This window comes from Solanum stenotomum, chromosome 5 (assembly GCF_019186545.1).
Source record: "Solanum stenotomum isolate F172 chromosome 5, ASM1918654v1, whole genome shotgun sequence".
Lineage (NCBI taxonomy): Eukaryota > Viridiplantae > Streptophyta > Magnoliopsida > Solanales > Solanaceae > Solanum > Solanum stenotomum.
Window position 1 is genome coordinate 858,982 of NC_064286.1, and position 19,370 is coordinate 878,351.

The 19,370-nt window shown below is 30.0% G+C and overlaps 3 protein-coding genes and 1 long non-coding RNA gene across 4 annotated transcripts; 1 reads left to right on the plus strand and 3 right to left on the minus strand.

The window, feature by feature from the left end:
• Positions 1-6,684: 6,684 nt before the first annotated feature.
• On the minus strand, positions 6,685-7,656 carry LOC125865010 (zinc finger protein 8-like). Its single transcript, XM_049545160.1, has 2 exons — positions 7,317-7,656; positions 6,685-6,968 (listed from the first exon to the last, which is right to left on the minus strand). The coding sequence occupies exons 1-2, from the start codon at positions 7,654-7,656 to the stop codon at positions 6,685-6,687; spliced, it is 624 nt and encodes a 207-aa protein (XP_049401117.1).
• Positions 7,657-11,489: 3,833 nt separating this feature from the next.
• LOC125865016 (uncharacterized) lies at positions 11,490-12,275 on the plus strand. The gene is made up of 2 exons (XM_049545167.1): positions 11,490-11,621; positions 11,732-12,275. Exons 1-2 carry the CDS (start codon positions 11,502-11,504, stop codon positions 12,074-12,076), a joined length of 465 nt encoding a protein of 154 aa, XP_049401124.1. The 5' UTR covers positions 11,490-11,501; the 3' UTR covers positions 12,077-12,275.
• A 1,665-nt stretch (positions 12,276-13,940) lies between these two features.
• On the minus strand, positions 13,941-14,571 carry LOC125865020 (uncharacterized). Its single transcript, XR_007446306.1, has 3 exons — positions 14,396-14,571; positions 14,220-14,282; positions 13,941-14,023 (listed from the first exon to the last, which is right to left on the minus strand). It is a non-coding gene; the product is annotated as an uncharacterized LOC125865020 (long non-coding RNA).
• A 16-nt stretch (positions 14,572-14,587) lies between these two features.
• LOC125865353 (uncharacterized) lies at positions 14,588-18,837 on the minus strand. Its single transcript, XM_049545548.1, has 5 exons — positions 18,634-18,837; positions 17,661-17,698; positions 16,633-16,736; positions 15,412-16,571; positions 14,588-15,316 (listed from the first exon to the last, which is right to left on the minus strand). Exons 1-5 carry the CDS (start codon positions 18,835-18,837, stop codon positions 14,588-14,590), a joined length of 2,235 nt encoding a protein of 744 aa, XP_049401505.1.
• Between the last annotated feature and the right edge of the window lie 533 nt (positions 18,838-19,370).

The following is a 19,370-nucleotide window of genomic DNA, read 5'->3' on the forward strand; positions in this document are numbered from 1 at the left end:
GGGTAGGAGATGGTGGAGTGGGGTGAGAATATATTTTAGTTTTACTTTTTTAAAAAAATTATTTTAGAAAAATTGGGATGGTAATACTTTAGTCTTTCTTTATAACTAATATTAATAATTTTTTTAAAAATTTTTGTCAATGTGGAGTATTTTATCATGTGGAATGTCATGTGGCAAGGTTTTAGCAAATAAAAGAGAGATTGTATTACACACGCCACTAATGTGTGTTTCTCAAACTAATAAGTGATAGTTTAGCTATGAAACTCAAAAAAAGGGAATAGTTTAAGTGTGTTTTTTACACTTATCTCTTTATATTTTAATATACACATTTGATTTAATTATATAAAAAATTTAAAGTGCTAATTTTTTTTAGAAATTTTCAATCACACTCGAAATTTGAAAGATTAAAGCAAAAAAAAAAAAAGAAAAATTAATTGAAATGTCAAAAGTGTACCGATAACCACTTGGAGAGATGTTACTAAAAAAAGTAAAAATATAAGATTTAAATTTCTATCCTCACTTAAAAAGGTGCATCCAATCATCATCGTCTTATTATATCATATTTTAAATGTGAGTTCACAATTATATTTAAATATTTTTTTAAAAATATAACATTGTTATATATAATTTAGAAAAGAGAATATGAATTCACGTGAACTTTGACAACCTCCTCTAGATAAGTATCATTTAAATATGTTTTGAGTTATTGTCTTTAAAGATGTTAGCTGAGATTACGTTGGATATACTGACAATCGTTTTAAGAATATTGAAAAACATTTTTCAGTCGATCCTTTTATTGATGAGTTTGGCATCTGTTTGTAAAAAAAAAAAAAAAAAAACTTGTGGCCAGGGGTTAAACAATTATTGCTAATACTGATGAAGTTGACCTTGTCATATAATAAGGTCAGGTATGAGGTAACTATAAGGGGAGCTCTAAAAATTAATGCAATTTAATAGTATCATAATAAATCCCCCTATATATATATATATTTATAAAAAACTTGTGGCCAGGGATTAAACAATTATTGCTAATACTGATGAAATTGACCTTGTCATATAATAAGGTCAGGTAACTATAAGGGGAGCTCTAAAAATTAATGCAATTTAATAGTATCATAATAAACCTCCCTATATATATATCTTTTAATTTGGTCTTAGCTGACCATGACGTTCATGGTGTCCTACGTAGCAATTTCATATATGTATATGCTTAGTAGAACGTATGTATATTTTATTTGTTTAACTTTATACAAGTTTAATTGTTTACTTGTGTACACCCAATAGCAGAGTATCTTGAGTAGTAAGCTATAAGAAATTTCAACGATTTTGAGAAGCAAGTTATAATAAGGTATTAGGTATATTTCTTTTTGTATGATTTAAATTTCTAATACTTAATTTTAATTGTTCTTGAGTTTCATCTTCATTAACTTCTTTCCACTCATCTGATTAGACTCTCTTTGTTTAACTTTGTTTTACACTACAATAAAACATTGGGTGAATGTCTATCATGTTTTCTTATTTCACCACTTTTTGAAATAGTAAAAAAAAAAATTAAAAAAATCTCTGTCAAAGTCCTACGGTAGTATACATGCGTAATATCATGTTTTAACTTGTATTTGTTATTCATAATCAAGTCGTATCGATACTAAAGAGAAATCGATATAATGAAATGTTATCCAAAAAAGTATAATTCTTTTGGCTGAAATACACACATTGCATGCCACCTAAACCTTTAGGGTGTAAATAATCTACTCCAAAATCGTTTAAGGGAGTAATAAGACATAATAATAAAAAATAAAGTGTGTAATTAAAAATTAGAGCTTAGTATAATGGAGTATTTATGCCTTTTTCCTATATGATGGTACAAAATTATTAAAGAATCTGTCAAGCATTTATCCAAATGGCAGTATAGATGGTAGCTAAATGAATTATCATTATATTATCCGTACATATAAGAATTTATTACTCTGTCTAAAAAATATTTGTGAAATTTTATTTTTCGAAAGTTTTTAAAAATAAATTAAATAAAATTTATATAAAAATAAAAAATGAAATATTTTACTTTTTAAAATATACATTTAAAAATAAAGCATTATTTATTAAGATAATTTCTTTAAAACTACTAAAATAGTAAATGAAAATGGTTCAATAAAAAATAATTCAATTTCTTACATGTTTCCCAATTGACCTCTAAAAAATAAAATTTTAAGTCACTATCCTATTAAAATAATACAACTTAATGAAAAAATGAATTTTAATTTTAGTGTCAAACTTAACTAGAAAAAGAAAATATTAAAACAAAGTATCCAGGGCTGGTTCATGCGAAACGGATCTATGCGGAGAAGGGTGAGGCAGGTTGAAGATGAAAAACAAATATTATATAGGACGAATTAAAAATTTGCGAGTTAAATTCAATTCACTCCGCTTCACTCCATTGCCATTCCTGTCTAAAACTTTAACTAGTATTTACTATGTCAGTTGAACAACACATTATCTCAAGACATAAACCATAGGGTCCAATAATTATGTGATGAAAGTATATATAGTGAAAATAAAATCTCACTGTATTAACTAGTAGTCGTACTAAAAAAAATAAAACAAAATAGGAATCGTACTTTTTACATGATATAAAATAAATAGTTTTAATTTAAGGTTGTCCTTCGTGTAACACATATACCTGTTTATGATGTATCTATTTAATAGTCCTCCGAACGTTTTATTTATTTATTTATTTATTTTAATTTGACGTAATACGAAGTTTTTTAAAAAAAAAATTGTAATTTTAAATTAGTCATATGTTTAACGTAAAAAAATTATTTGTGATTCTTATACTTTTATACATGTCAAAAAGGATGCTGAATTTTGTAAAATGTTAGTACGATATAAAAAGCAACAGTATTTTTTAAACAAATTAAAAATGAAAAAGGTAAGTTATCAAATTAAAACAAAAGGAGTAATATTTCGAATATTTCACAAATTTATGAAATATTTACAAAGAGATTAAATTCAAATACGTCACTAACAACTCTTGAATCATGGAGAAATCTTATGAAGAGGAGCATATAATTGTACCCAATTTGATTTATTTATAAAATATTCTTGTTTCTTCGGGTTTTGTTTATGGTTGATTTATTTTTTATATATTTAAACTTTTTTGCAAACAAATTGACATGCTCTGTGGTTCCAAATCTACTCTTCATCTCTTCTCTCAAAAATCATAACTCTACAAATTTGAAGCCGCAGAATCGTAAAGGTGAAAGAATGATCAATACTTTAAATCTCGTCTTTGAGTTTTATCAAGTCTACACTACGATAAATCTTGAAGCAAAGATATTTGTAGACATTAACAATCCTCGCATCATGAAGAAATCTTAGGAAAAAATTAAAGAATCAAATGAAGAACAAAATTGAAAGCAAATTGATTTATTAATAAAATATTCTTTATTTCTTTAAAAAAATTTAGGACTTTTTCTGATAAGATGTCGGCCATACAAAATCACACACAATCATGTTAGCCACCATTTTACAGATGCAATACTCTTTATTAAGGTTTTTAATATTCAATTCCTAATATTTTTAGAGTTATAAATAGTTATATTTACTTCTTATATATATATATATGAGAAAGAGATATGTGTCAGAAATAGGTGTGTTTCTCAAACTAATAACTGATAGTTTAGGTATGAAACACACACTCTCAATATTTTAGGTATGAAACTAAAAAAAGAAAGATAATTTAGGTGTGTTTTTTACCATCTCTCGTATAAGGAACGATGCAAAATGTTTTGTAGTTCTAAATTGAGTTCATCCAGAATCCTTGTCACGTGAATACGCGGGCTTCGACTAAGTTTCAAATATAAATAATAAAGTAATTAATTTACAATAAATATAGTCACAGTAGTATAAAATACATACACTTCATTAATTTGGATGTTAATTATATCTTATTTTAAAAGTTTCTTATTACAATATTCCTGAATTTTGCATAACTCACAGGTATATTGTTAATTAGCCCGACACATAGTTGTGTATTAGATACCTAGTTTAGATTTATACTGATTTAGGTTTGAAATAATTGGGGTTGTGTATTGGCAATATCATTATACCAGATACATTATGTATACACAAAGTTGTAATGCATGTAGCTGATGGAGGTGAAATGATGTATCCGGATGTTAAAAGAAAGAGAAGGAAAAATTAGATTTTTGTAATTAATTCAAATGGTATGGTTTTTTAGAGGTTATATTATCTTAAGTCTTGTGATTACATAATTTTTCTTATTTTTATTTATAAAAAAAAGTCAAAAATCACAAAAGGTATATACCGACTATACAGTATGATACACTCTGAATATAATTTACTAATACTTGAGCAATACACTGACTATAGATTATGATTCACTCAAAAAACGGAATATAACTTACCTATACATGAATTATACATTGACTATACGTAAAGTGTACATTGACTATTCAATTCCGACCAACTCAAAATTTACTCTAAATAATCTCAAATTTTAGATAAGAAATTCTCCCGAAATTTTAAGTCTTTTGATATATAATTCTCTTAAAACAATTCATATTTACAGTTTATCAAATTATTTAAATCAAACTTTTAAAGCTGATTGATCATGAAAGCAATAAAAAGAAGAAGAAGAAGCCCATAATGGCTTAAGTGGAAGGAAGGAAAAGAAGCCCTTAATTTGAAAAGTGTCACACAAACTAAGACAAATTAAAAGGAAATATCATTCTCCTTTCTTTTTTTCTTTTTTTTCTGAATACACTCCTATTATACTTTTTCTTTACAAAAATTGTAAAACACTCCAATCATACTTTTTCTTTGTATGTATATAAAGACACGTATATATATATATATATATATGAAAAATTGGTGGATCAAAATTATAACCTAAATAGTCCAAAGCATTTATCCAAAGGGGCAGTAGAGATAGTGACTGATTAAATGACTCGTCCTTACATTTTGTGTATGTACAAGTATTTATTACTCGTTTCGTTTTAAAATATTTATCACATTTTCCTTTTTGAAAATCAATTAAATTAACTTTTAAAAATAAATTAAATTCAGTTAATATATTTGAACTGAAACTAAACATTTCAATTTGAGAAAATAGCGATTTTAGTCTATGTGTTATTTGATTATACACATTTAATCTTCAATTATTTGAAGTATGCGATTTTGGTCCTTAAAGTTAAGAAAAACACTTAACTATTTAACAAAATTATTATTTTAAAATATATAAAATAAAATAAATTGAAGGGTTGGTGATTCTAAACGCTTGAAGAATTATGTGTATAAAAAATTGAATTTAATAAAATTAAATGTTAAATTTTTTTACAGACTGAAAGTTGCTAGGGTACCATTGACAGCCTTAAGGAGCATGTCCACGTACTAAACCCTTTTAAATATAATCGTATTTGACCTTGATTAATAACCATTGAAAAGCAGAACAAACAGAGAAACAAATGAAATCAATTTATATATTTAAAATAATCATTCTAATCGCATTTCTTAAAATACATAAAATATAACTTTAATTTTATATACACAATTCTACCACTATTTTCCCTTTTAATTAAGTTAAATTATTTCTAAATCTATCTTAGAATAAGGTCGTCCTTCTCCATTAGATGCTCCAACACCACGAGTGTCGAGTTCGGAGTCAAAAGGGCAAAAAAAAATATTAAAAATTTCAAAAGGGGCACATCAATTTTTTCTTATCAAAAGGGCAAAATCGCTTCTGATGGAGCGATTGTCTTTTGACAAAATTGATGCCATTACTCCATTAAAAAACATAAAAATCGCTGCCCCAACAGCGATTTCGTCCAAAATTATTTTGTTTTTTCTTTAGAATCGCTACTGTGGCAGCGATATTGTCAAAAATTTTGGGAAAATAAAGGAATCTTCCCTCCTAACCGAAAAACTTCGTAAACAACTAAACAACACAACGTTAACCTACAGAGCTCAAATTACTGCAACTCTAATGGCGGAATCGGAGGGAGACGAAGCTCCCAATCTACAGAGCTCAAATTACTGAATTTTTTTTTTTAAATCGCTGCTTTCTTCAAGGCAGCAATATATTTAAAATGCAATAAATAAATAAATTAATGTTATCGCTGCCTTGCAAGCAATTTGAGAAAAACGCTGCAGGGGCAGCGAATTTTATGTAAAGGCGTCAATTTTGTCAGAAGAAAATCGCTTCGTCAGATTTTGCCATTTTGGTTTAAAAAAAATTGATGTGCCCTTTTGAAATTTTTGACAACTTTTTTTTGTCCTTTTGGCTCCGGACTTCCAACACCACACTCACAACCAAAAGCAAAAATCACAAAAGAGTTCAACTTCTATACGTTGATAGCTACACAACATACATAAATCACATACAGTTTAATCATTTAAAAGATTATATACGTAACCGTATAGATATATAAGGGAAATAATTAGCAATATAAAAAAATAAAATAAGACAAATAATCTGCTACTGCGCAGTTCAAATCACACGAATAATATAAAAACTCACACCAAGTGATGAAATTCAATAATAAGGAAATTATTACACAAATGAATTATGTGTACCATAATATGATGAATGATTGTATGTATATATAACTACATCCAATCATTCTTCAAAGTCAAATCTAATTAATTAATTAATTATAACTATGATCCTTATAAGTGCAAATCTAAACTCACATGATCTTGAATTTCCCTCTTCTTTTCATCATTAGGAAAAAATGAGTTATGAGAAGAAGAAGATGAAGGATTATTACTCTGATAATGATGAATTGTTGGAGGAATTTGCCAAAATGCTTCATTGTAATTAGGACTATAAACATTATAGCCATTTCCATAAAATGTAGGAGTATTATTGTTTATGTTGGTCCATGTTGAATGATGATGAGTTAATCTTGTAGCTGCACCGGGTGGTTCACCAAATCGATGACGGTTCGTCTCTGTCAATCAAAATAAACGTTGTATTTAAAGTAACAGTATATGCGATGATCACATGTTGAATGATGATGATGATGATGATGATCGAGCACTATATATATGTGTGTGCTTGGTAATAACAACAACATACCTAATCGTAGAAAGTGATATCTAGAGAAGGTAAAGTGTGCGTGAACCTTACCGTTAGTTACCTTGGAGCTAGCTAGGTAGAGAGCCTAGTTGTTTCTGATAGACCCTCAGCTCAAGGAGCTGGGTAGAGAGCCTAGAAAATGACTTATTGTTTGAAAAAACATTTGTCGTCATATCAAAAAATAAACTACTATATATTAAAAATTCTTTATTAATTTTACCATGCACTAGTGAAGACTGAAGATGAGATCGTTTGGCATTTAGTCTTTCTTTCTTGTGTGCATTTTGATGGCCTCCTAAAGCTTGAGAAGTTGGAAAGTTCCTAAAACAATAGTGACATTCATATTTCCTCATGATTTCAATATGACTTTCTTTAACAGTACGAATATTCATCATATTTGGTTTAGGATTACTGTCGGTTGATTCAGACATGTTGGGACTGTTAGTACTATCACCAACAACAAATTCTTTACCAAAAAGTCTAATGGACTTTTTTTTAAGGGGTTGAGAGAAGGACTCCATATTCATGTAATCAAGATCTTCTCTTCCAATCTTCTCCATGGATTTAATTTTGATTTTTTTGTGTGTGTGTTGTTTTTTCTAAAGTAAGAGGTATTTGGAGGAGTTGAAGATGTTGTTTATATTAGGGGTTTGGGAAAGTCTAATTTGGGCATGATGGGAGATGGGACCAATATAGTAAGTGATGCATTCAATGAGGTTACGATAAGTTAACAATTCAGAACACGTATAAAATAACTATTTGTAATCGTTTACAACGTAACACAATCGAATTAGCCAGTAACTTACTTCTTCTGTTACGATTAATTAATTATCTGACTTAACATAAAATTTAAGTGAACAAGAAGATTTTTGAAATTTATAATGTATAACATGCATGTCATAGTACTGCTATAAGACTTTTGAAATTTGTATGGTATAAAACATGCTATATATATACAATAAACCATCTGTGGGCAATTAAAATTTCACATTAAAAGGAAAGCTTATAGTTAGATATTTTTTAGCTATAAAAATATTTTTACATTAATAAATAATATACATCGTTAAAATACAATAATATTGTAAATATTGATTTATTCAATTTTGCATGTATTAGAATATATAGAGACAAATTTGACCTTTTTAAATATTGTTAAAAACATAACGTACAAGTTGCTCTAGCTCAAAGATTTTTTTAAAAGTAGGGGCCACTTTAATTTGAGAGAAAGAATCAAAATAATCAGTTCATGAGCGTATTGAGTTTGAAAATCTATTACAATTTATATATAGTTTAGCAGGTTTGAAATCGATAATTTCTAATTATTTAGTGAATTTTTTAATATATATTAAGATTATCAAATTTAGATTAATCTTTAATTAAAATTAATTATGTGCAGTTCATCTAATTTATTAAGTATATGTAAATTAACATGGTAGGGGTCAAGCCAAACCCTCACACCTTATGCTTACAACCTAATGGTGACCACTTAAATTAAAAAAAAAATGTCATTTTCGAACTCAACTTTATCTCCCATGAGCATTTTTACGGTGTTTGATTTGATGTAAAATTTTCTGCATAACTTCTATAAAAAAATATATATATTTACAAAAATATCTTTCACTCTTTATTTGAGAATGAGAAATGTCTTGAAAGTGATTAGAGGAATAATTATATCATTAATTAATTTGATGCATATATTTGCTTTAATTAATATATGCATTATTTTTCTAATGCCCTCTATTATGTTTCATTTATCACAAGGTGGCCTTTCGTATTCATATACATATAGTCTAAAAACACTTGACACGTGGTTGTTTTTCCTTCTTAAATTTTTTTTACAAGATGAGTTCTATTTTATTTAAGATCATTTCAATCCATCTCTATTCTACTTTACATTCTCTATATTTGGAGAGTAATGAGCACTCCAAACACTTTTTATTTTAGACTCTATTCTTTATTTTTAGAGAGTTGAATAGTAGTTCTCCAAATTTGGAGAACTACTATTCACACTCTCTATTTCACATTTTCAATATTTTATTATTATTTCTATTATTTTCTAATTATCATATTATTTTTCATATAATGCCATTAATTAAATAGCTAATATTCATAATTCTTTTTAAATGTGATATAATATTTTTTTAAAAATATTATTTAATATATACTATTTTCATCCAGAATTAATAATATTTTAATTTTTTCTAATTTTCGTCAGTAATATAATTTGATTTTATTATTATTTTTGAACGTGCATTCAGAGTTCTGCAATCACGTTTTGTAATTATTACATGACTGTCATGTTTTTGGAGAAAGAAAATGCTACATGATATAACGACTACATGTATTATATTGCATAACATGATAATTGAGGATGAACGTGATCTTAATGCACCAATCCAAGATGTCGTTGAGGCTCTAACTCCAACGACATAAATGGTGGTAGATGAAAATCTCCAATTTGAACAATTTTTAGTAAGACATAAAAAAAATTAAGGAAAAATATGCTCATTTTGAACTCCGCAATGCATTAGTAGAGTATATCCATGGAGGAGATCAAATAAATCTCAAGTATATCCATACCAGCCTAATTCGAGAGAGAACCATCAAAGGAAAAACATAATTATACTTATATTATTTTACAATAGTATTCTTGTTTCTTCAGATTTTATTTTATTTTATCAATCATCATATGTTCGAGAGATATGTTACTAACGACCCTCGAATCACAGAGAAAATTAAGAGAGAAGAATCAAGGGAACAAATACATTTGTACCCATATGTTTTATCAATAATATTCTTGTTCCCTTACATTGTAATCCCATCCCCCCATTTTAAAAAAATAAGCTAATATTCTTGTTTGTTCATATTTTTTTTTATGGTTGATTTAACAAATTTTGTCACTCCCAATGGACCAAATCTGTTCTTCATCTCTTCTCTCACAAATCAAATCAGTAAACTTGAAGCCACAAAACTGCAAAGATGGAAGCTTCATATTTATGAGTACTTCAAGTCTCGTCTTTCATGAGTTTCGTCAGGTCTAACTCCGACAAGCTTTGAAGTAGAGGATATTTGTAGACATCAAAATTTAATCGGACTCTACAACAATCCTATTTCAGTTAGGATTTTTTGGAGGCTACTCTAGCCTAAACTCTAATTTATGCCTATATAGATGATATTATATTCCCTTGAAAAATGTATCTCGAATATTTCACAACTTTTTGGGTATTCATAAAAAGAAATCAAAATATATCACTTTTCTTGACTATCAAATATTTTCTAGTTCGAGAAATACGTCATTAGAAATCTTAAAAGAGAAGAACAATTAGTTTACCTCAATTTGTCTCTACTTATTTTATTTTTTGTCCCTTGAATTTCACTCTGTCATATTTAATTAAGGAGTATATTTAACTAAAAACAGAGACTAAATAAAGCGGAGTACTTATTTCGAAATAGATGGACCACCAACTCATAAATCTTGAAAAATGAGTCTTTTGTAGGGACTAATTAATTAAACTATATATAACTATAAATTATCTATAAGTTTTGGACTAACATGTTAATCTCTGGATCAATTTAAACATTTCTTTTTAATAAATCAAAGTCGATCATTTAATTGTTATTTAATATGGGTTCTTCCTTTGTAACTATAGATAGATTATCTGTAAGTTCATGTTAATTTCTGGATCAATTTAGACATTTTTTTAAAAAAATTAATCAAAGTCGATCATTTAATTTTTATTTAATATTGGTTCTTTCTTTCTAAGTTTTGTATTGATAATTAAAGGAAAATATTTTATTTATAAACTCAAAAGTTCTATATGTTTTTGTATATTTCTATGTATTTATGTATATTGAAAATAATAGCAACATCAATATTTAATTATTTATAAAAGTAAAAGGGAAAAGGGTCAAAAATACCCCCCAACTTTGGTTTATTGTTTGACTTTACCCTCGCCGTTAAAATGAAGTTAATTGTACCCCTCCCGTTACTAATTTCACCAAAATTACCCCTCATTTAGACGGAATCCCCAAAATTGATCCAAATTGACCCAATTACCCGGATTTTTTAAAAAAAAAACCCTATTCCCTATTTTTAACCCAATGACCCGACCCCCTCTAGGATAACCCGGTACCAATTAGATAATCTCACCCATTTCCATTTACCCATGCTCTCTCTTTAGAGATTCTCATTTTCTCCCAAATTTACCTATTAACTTTTCCTCTGCTTTCTACAACGATCTTGCTCAACAAATTGATTCTTCGCCAACGAAAGGTAAGATTTTTGGATTCTAAGTTGTTTTGTCTACGGTATCTCTCTTTTGTTCTTCCTGCATCTCTCTTCCGTTCTACTCATTGTTCTTCCAGCATCTCTTTTTCGTTCACCTCTGATTTTTCTTCTCAGAAAATGTCACAAAATAGTTATTCGTCTCAAAGAAAATGTTCTTGTGGTTTGGTGGTCAAAACACTGATTTCGAGTACTACATCTAATCCGGGAAGAAGGTTTTTCCAATGTCCTCGTCCGGATGTAAGTATGTGAACTTATTTATTCCTATTATTGATCTGATTTGGTATTTCTTCATATGATCTTATTTCGTATTTATTCGTATGAACTGATTTCGAGTATTCTTATGGCAGTTTTCTTCATGTGGATATTGGGAATGGGAAGACCAAGCTTTTCCTGAAGTAGCTTACCTACGTAATTTAGAGTCGTCATTGAAAGATGTCAAGATGGAAATGGATAATTCGAAGATTGAAGTGGAGAATTTGAAGATTGAAATGGAGAACTTGAAGATTGTTGTGGAAAATTTGAAGATAAAGGTAGGTCATTTGTCGAAAACAATTGCTACATTGGAGGCATCGAATGATTTGGTAGTGGAAAAAGTTAGGATATTTCAAGACAAATATCACAAGATAAAGTACAAAGTTATGATTTCATGTTTTCTTTTTGTTGGATTTCTAGTTGCATTAACGACTAAGTGACTTCCTTTGTTAGTGTTTACTTTCAGCATTAGTTGTTAGTGTTTAGTGAATTCAGTTGTTAGTGTCTTTTGTGATGTTGGTTCCCTTTTTGTTCTTCATTTTGGTGTTGTAATAGAAGGACCTTTTTATTCTTCATTTTGGTGTTGTAATGGAAGGACATATGCATTGATATAATATGAAGTAATGTTTAGTAGTTGAAGTAATACACACTAAAAAGTAATGTTCAAACTTGGCACCATTCTGGGAATGTATTTGCTTAATATAACAAATGTTTTTGCTTCCTACTTAAACTGCACACATACCAAATTACATGCAATGCATCTATAGCAACAAAGACTACTGGTCCCGTCATTATTGTCATACAACAACACAGCTGCTCCAATTTTTCATTATCATCATAATCATAACAAGTGTAATGCAAAGTTGAATTCCCAGACCAATGCTCATTCTGTCATGAGAACTCAAGTATAATTTTTGAGGGTCCAATACGAGTATAACATCAATTTTGGAGAGTTCAAGCAACATACTCTACAATTTCCACTAACGAAATAAATAATCGAACTAGCAAAAGAAGCATTCAAGCATGACCTTGATCAAATAACGAAACAAATATGGTCACAAGTCAATAGCAAGTGCCTATAGTTGAGTCCAAATCATGGGAAATGCAGCTGCAAATGTTTGCAAATGTCTGCAAATGTCCATATATCTGCAAAAGAAGCATTTTAGTCCATGTAGCTGCAAATTTCTCAGCTGCAAATATGGGAAATGCAATTGTTGCATCACAATGAGCCTGTATTGAATAAATTGAAAACAGTACAAGAAAATTAAAATCTCACATCCTTTAAATCTCACATCATATTGGCATTGCAAATATGGTGCTTAGGCAGCCCTCCACCCAAGATAATCATTCCCGTCTTCCTCAAATCAGCATGGACAACTTAAACTTTTTGACAAACAAATTCTTTATTATCCACATTCATATATTTACAGAACCTGAACAAAATTGCACATTTACAAAACCTGACCATTTATGATCTCTCCCTTACACATTTACAGAACACGATGAACACTTCATATATAATGACAAAAAACTGATTTGAACATAGAGAAGTTAGTTCAGTACATACCCCAAAAGAAGTTAGTGCAAATACAAAAAGCTTTTAAACACATAAACATGTTTTTGTATGCCATTAGTATCTCAAAAACATGCAACAAAATAACAAAATATTGTCTTCATTACTGAACTTATCATTGTTGTGCCTTGTCATTACCCTTTTTTGTCTTAAGTTTTTTCACTCTTGATTGCTCCAACATTCTTCCAGTAATAGATGCATTGCCCTTCCACGTAAGTCCCTTTGGTGCATACAAATCACTTGGTACACTCGGACCATCTCCAAGGAAGTTGATTTTTCTTGATCCTGTGGGTCGTGCCTGATTCTGTCTTTGTTGGATTCTAGAATTCAACTATGAAAAATCTCTTGGCTTCCATGGCATGCCATCCTCAACATCAAGATCAAAATCTTCATCTTCATCTTGAGTAGGCTGTGGAGCTGTTAAGGGAAAGTCCTCAACATCTTCTTCATCAATTAGTGTTCTATGCCTCTCCTTTCCTTGTTTCTTTTCCTTGTTGGATCGCATATCCATCTGATTAAAAGACCACAATGATATACTAAGCATCACTCTTGTAAAATAGGTTACTAAATTGTCCAACTTTCATACCTTTTCTTTTCTTAATTGCTCCAACATATTTTCAGTTTCAGGTGCATTCCCCTTCCAAGTAGGCCCTTTTGGTGAAAAATTTCTTGGCTTCCATGGCATGTCATCCTCAACATCAAGATCAAGATCAAAATTTTCATCTTCATCTTCATCTGATGCGCAATCTTGAGTAGGTTGTGTCTTATGCCTCTCATTTGTTTGCTTTTTTCCCTTGTCACATTGTTTATCCATCTAATATAAGAAAAAAATATGGATTTTGCCTTTTAGAAGTGAGACAATTACAGTATTAATAAGTGAGACAATTACAGTATGAAAAGATGGATTACATAGCAATAAGTGAGACAGTTACAGTATTAGAAGTGAGATAATTACACAAAACTGAAGCATGACATTGTAAAGTAAGTGAACTAAAAAAGATGGATTTTACCTTTTTCTTCTTACTCTTAACTTGTCCAGTATTAGAAGTGCCTTCTTCACTATTCTGATTAAACTGATAAAAAACAAAAAAATCACAATTACAAGATAAACTGATAAAATAGCAGAAAAATCAAAATTACAATAACAATAACTAATAACTAATTACATAGCAAATGAAATGATTACCTTATGACAACCTCTTGCATTGTGTCCAAGAATCCCACAGTTTGAACATGTTATTTTTCTCCCTCTTCTTGGTGCAACCCACTCAGTTTGTCTCTTAAGTGCTTCATCTTTATCTCTTTTCCTATTCACTCTAGGTCTGCCAACTAAGTTTACCAATTATGGTGGTTCCATTGCCTGTTCAACTTCAATTTTTCAAAACTTTTGACCAGGCACTGGTTGTAGCTTACAATGGTAAGTCAAAAGATATGCCTCCTTAGAGTACCACCAGTGAATCTCTTCCAATGGATCAAGATTCTTGTAAAGAAAAGCCTTGATTGAATGGGGACATGGTATTCCAGTAAGATCCCATACCCTACATGTGCATTTCTTAGCTGCCAAATTGACAATGTGTCTGTCATTTCCTTCACTTACCTCAAATCCATCATCTCCATTGAAATTTAATTCACACACATTAGCAATCTTCAAGAATTCATTGTACATTTCAATAGCTATAGGACTCCAATCACAGTTCCAAGTCATCAGTTCATCTTCATTTTTGACAAACTTGGTCATAACATTGATTCTTATATCCTCAAGCATAACAATTATTGGCTTGTGTCTTGCTTCCAATATCCAAGAGTTAAATGACTCAACCAAATTGTTTTCCACCTTACTGTTCTTGCAAACAGTGTCAAAAAATACTCTACACCAAGTTTGTATTGGAAAATGCAACAGATGGTCTTTTGCTTCTTCAGACAGTTGACCTAAGGTCTTCAAATAATCATCCAACTCCTCTTTGTAGGTGCTCCATGCACACCACCACAATACCTTAGTCATCATTTTAGATCTCTTACCTTTTTTTCTCCAGTTGGCCTCTATGTGCCTCACACAAAATCTATGCATAGCATTAGGTAAAATATTTTTAACAGCTTCAATTAATCCCTGTTGATAAATGAAAATACATAAGACAACAGATAAAGATTTATAAGATACAGTAAGTAAGAATGAATAAAGAAGTGACAAATATGAGAATTTACCTTTTGCATATCAGACATGAATGTGATTCCTTCTCCATTGTTGATGTTTAGAGACTTCTGAAGTAATTCCAAGAACCACACCCAAGATGCCTTGCACTCTCTGTCCACAATAGCCCAAGCAATAGGATAAAAATGGTTCATTGAGTCTTGACCAATAGCAGATAACAATTGACCTTTAGCTTTACCCTTAAAAAATGTACCATCTAGGCCAATGAAATGTCTCAACCCATTCTTAAATCCACTCTTCAATGGATCAAAACAAATGTACATCCTCGAAAATTTTCTTTTTCTATCTTCTAATGCATTTCTTGAAACCTTAAGGACAACATCAGTTCCTGGATTACTCTTTTTTAAAGCATTTGCATACCCAACAATTTTCTTATAATCATCACAAAAACTGCCTTCCATGTCCTCCAAAATCATTCTTTTAGCTCTCTTACACTTTTCAAAATGAGCATTAATGTTGAAAGCAGTTTTCATATCAACTCTCATTTTCTTTATCTTGTATTTGGGATTAGCTTGCAACTTCTTCTTAAAGTAAAAGGCCATTGTAGTTGCACTGACCTTATAGTTAGCACATGGATCCTTGCATGCTTTATTATGATCTCTTTTCAATGTTTTCACTCTAACACCGGCAACATGCTTTTCACCAGAAATTAGACATACAAAGTTGCATTTATCTCTGCAAACAACCCTAAGTCTTTTTCTGTCACTTTTTTTAGTAGTTAAGTTATAGCCATTTGCCAATGAATGCAAACTAATGTATCTTCTAGCTTCAGCTATATCCTTAAATGTCATTGACTTGTGTAAATCCTTGTAATCACACAAGCTACCATCAATTACCCTCCTCCTTTCTAGTGCAAGAACCTCTAATTCTTCAGAATTATAATCAGAGTTATCATTGGAAGTATCACTATCATTTTCAGTACCATCAGAAGTACAATCAGTAGATACATCATCAATAACTACCACAGTCTCTAACATTTTGATTATATTCTCAACATCAACATCTAACTCACAATCATCAACAACAAATAAATTAATTACATTAAATTTATCATTAACAAAGGACAATAATGTCATAATCCCCTCATCACCTTCTATTTCATAGTACTTTCCAGAAGGGACAGATACTAGTAACTGCTGCACACCCACATAGCCTAATATATTTAATGTACTCATTAGTAATATCTATGTAAGATAAGAGATCAGAATCATAACCTTCCCATTTGTGAACAAGCTTCCTCTCATAGAGCAATTTAGGCTCTCTTATCCATTTCCCACCATAGTGAAATACTAGATCAACCAAAACCATTTTAGGCAACCTAAGACACACAAGAAACAACATTAACAACTTCCAAAATCATGAATGAGACAAAATAACTAAGAAAGGAAAAACAGAACACGTAAAAATGCACACAATCAAGGGACACAAAGACAACATTAATAACTTCCAAAAATAGTAATAACATTAACAAAACTCCTAAAAAGGCACACAAAGATAACAAGGGACCACATTCAATAAGAATAAACATTAACAAACCTCCTAAAAAGGCACACAAAGACAACAAGGGACCACATTCAATAAGAATAAACATTAACAAACTGTAAAAAAAAAAAACAAACAAATAACTAAGAAATTTGGAGAAAAAGGGGACCATATTCAATAAGAATGAATAAAATATTGGCCCCACATAAAAAAGGGACCATATTCAATCAAGAATTTCCCAATTAAATATTGGGACCAGAAATCAGCCCATACTCAATAACATTTCCAAAACCTAAACCACCTCCTCCAAATTCATCAATACTCTAAAACCTACCACAAACCCTAAATCGTAAAAAAGCAAACAAATAACTAACAATCGTGAAATTTTAGATGTAAAAAGGTAAATCCATAACTCAAAAACCTTAACCCACAGCATCAACACTCGTAAATCAACAACTAAAGTAACAAATCGTTAATTTTTAGATGTAAAAAGTCAAACAAATAACGCAAAAACAGATACTCACAAACCCTAACTAACAGATCGTAATATATATCAGTAAAAAGACAAACAAATGAGTCAGAAAGACAGATACCCACAAACCCTAACTAACATATCGTAATACATATCAGTAAAGAGGCAAACAAATGAGCCAAAAATTTGGAGACAAACCCTAACTCGTAATCAACAACGAAAGAGAGATGCAGGAAGAACGAAAGAGAGATACCGTAGACAAAACAACTTAGAATCCAAAAATCTTACCTTTCGTTGGTGAAGAATCGATTTGTTGAGCAAGATCGCTGTAGAAAGCAGAGGAAAAGTTAATGGGTAAATTTGGGAGAAAATGAGAATCTCTAAAGAGAGAGCATGGGTAAATGGAAATGGGTGAGATTATCTAATTGGTACCGGGTTATCCTAGAGGAGGTCGGGTCATTGGGTTAAAAATAGGGAATAGGGTTTTTTTTTTAAAATCCGGGTAATTGGGTCAATTTGGATCAATTTTGGGGATTCCGTTTAAATGAGGGGTAGTTTTGGTGAAATTAGTAACGGGAGGGGTACAATTAACTTCATTTTAACGGCGAGGGTAAAGTCAAACAATAAACCAAAGTTGGGGGGTATTTTTGACCCCTTTCCCAAAGTAAAAATTAAATTAAATTAGGATTAAGAGCCACTCTAACTAACAAATCCTAATTAAACATAACTAAGTAAATACCATAAATAACAAATTCTAATCAACATAGAATTTGATGGTGAAGGGTGGTGGGTGACAAAGACGAGAAAATTGAAGGTAGTGAAGAAGAAAAAAATGATATTAATAATGGCGGTGGTGATAGCTGGTACTAGTAGGTTTGTATATTTTGATGGTGATGAGTTTGGTTATGGGTGTTGAATTTTGTGGTGGTTCTTTACATTTTTTGTGAGGACAAGTATGATTCCGATGATTGGTTTGAAATAATGAAAAAATAAATTTGAAATATTTTTCAATTTTTTTAAAAAAAAATTGACGGGGGTGGGGTGGCGTGAAAAAAAAAATTGAAATATTTCCCAAAAACTTTTTTCTTAAATTTTTTTATGGTCTGGGTGGGGGGTAGGGAGTGAGGGTGGCGTAAAAAATGAAAATTCAAATATTTTTCAAAAGCAATTTTTTTGGGGGTAGAAGGTAGGGATGGTAGGAGTTGAATGAGGTAAAAAAATATCTTAAAATTCCTAATTACAAGTGCAAATCTAAACTCACATGATCTTGAACTTCTCCCTTCTTTTCATCATTAGGAAAAGCTGAATTACTAGGAATTTGAGGATAATTAAGACTACTTATAACATTACAGCCATTTCCATAAAATCTTGGAGTATTATTGTTAATGTTGGTCCATATTGTTGAATGATGATGAATTAATCTTGTAGCTGCAGCGGGTGGTTCACCGAGGCGATGATGGTTCATCTCTGTCAATCAAAATAAATATTGTATTTAAACTAATAATATATATAGGCTATTATCAAATGTTGAATGATGATAATGATCGAGCACTATGTGTGTGCTTAGATCTAGTGAGGGTAAAGTGTATGCGCAAACCTTGGAGAGAGAAAAGTTGTTTAATTATGATAGATCCTCAGCTCAAGAAAAAACATACCAAAGCAATATAGAGAAAGAAGTAAAAAAAAATAAAGAAAATCATGGCAAAATACTATAAACGTCGTCTACCTGTCATATCATCCCAAGCAATAGTTATTATGATAAAATGACAATACCCAGTGTAAAAAACAATACCAAGCAATGTGTGTGCTTGGTATATATATGATGAGAGGAAATATTTTCTGATTTTTTTTTTTAGAGATTTCTATTGAATTATATTATATTATATATTATCAAAGATAGAAAAATATAAGTGGTGAAAATCATTCCCCCCCTTTTAATCTATCGTTAGAATATAGACAATGCCTTATTGTTCGAAAAATAGAAAAACATACATAAGA

Bases quoted from the DNA above. Each gene is read 5' to 3' on its own strand.
- LOC125865010 (XM_049545160.1), bottom strand. From the start codon at position 7,656: ATGGAGAAGATTGGAAGAGAAGATCTTGATTACATGAATATGGAGTCC. The intron at 6,969-7,316 runs GTAAAATTAATA...TTTGATTGACAG, and splicing joins TCAGTCTTCACTAGTGCATG to AGACGAACCGTCATCGATTT.
- LOC125865016 (XM_049545167.1), top strand. From the start codon at position 11,502: ATGTCACAAAATAGTTATTCGTCTCAAAGAAAATGTTCTTGTGGTTTG. The intron at 11,622-11,731 runs GTAAGTATGTGA...TTCTTATGGCAG, and splicing joins TCCAATGTCCTCGTCCGGAT to TTTTCTTCATGTGGATATTG.
- LOC125865353 (XM_049545548.1), bottom strand. From the start codon at position 18,837: ATGAACCATCATCGCCTCGGTGAACCACCCGCTGCAGCTACAAGATTA. The intron at 17,699-18,633 runs GTGAGTTTAGAT...TGCTTTCTACAG, and splicing joins AGGGAGAAGTTCAAGATCAT to CGATCTTGCTCAACAAATCG. The intron at 16,572-16,632 runs GTTATGATTCTG...TAAATATATTAG, and splicing joins GCTTGTTCACAAATGGGAAG to GCTATGTGGGTGTGCAGCAG.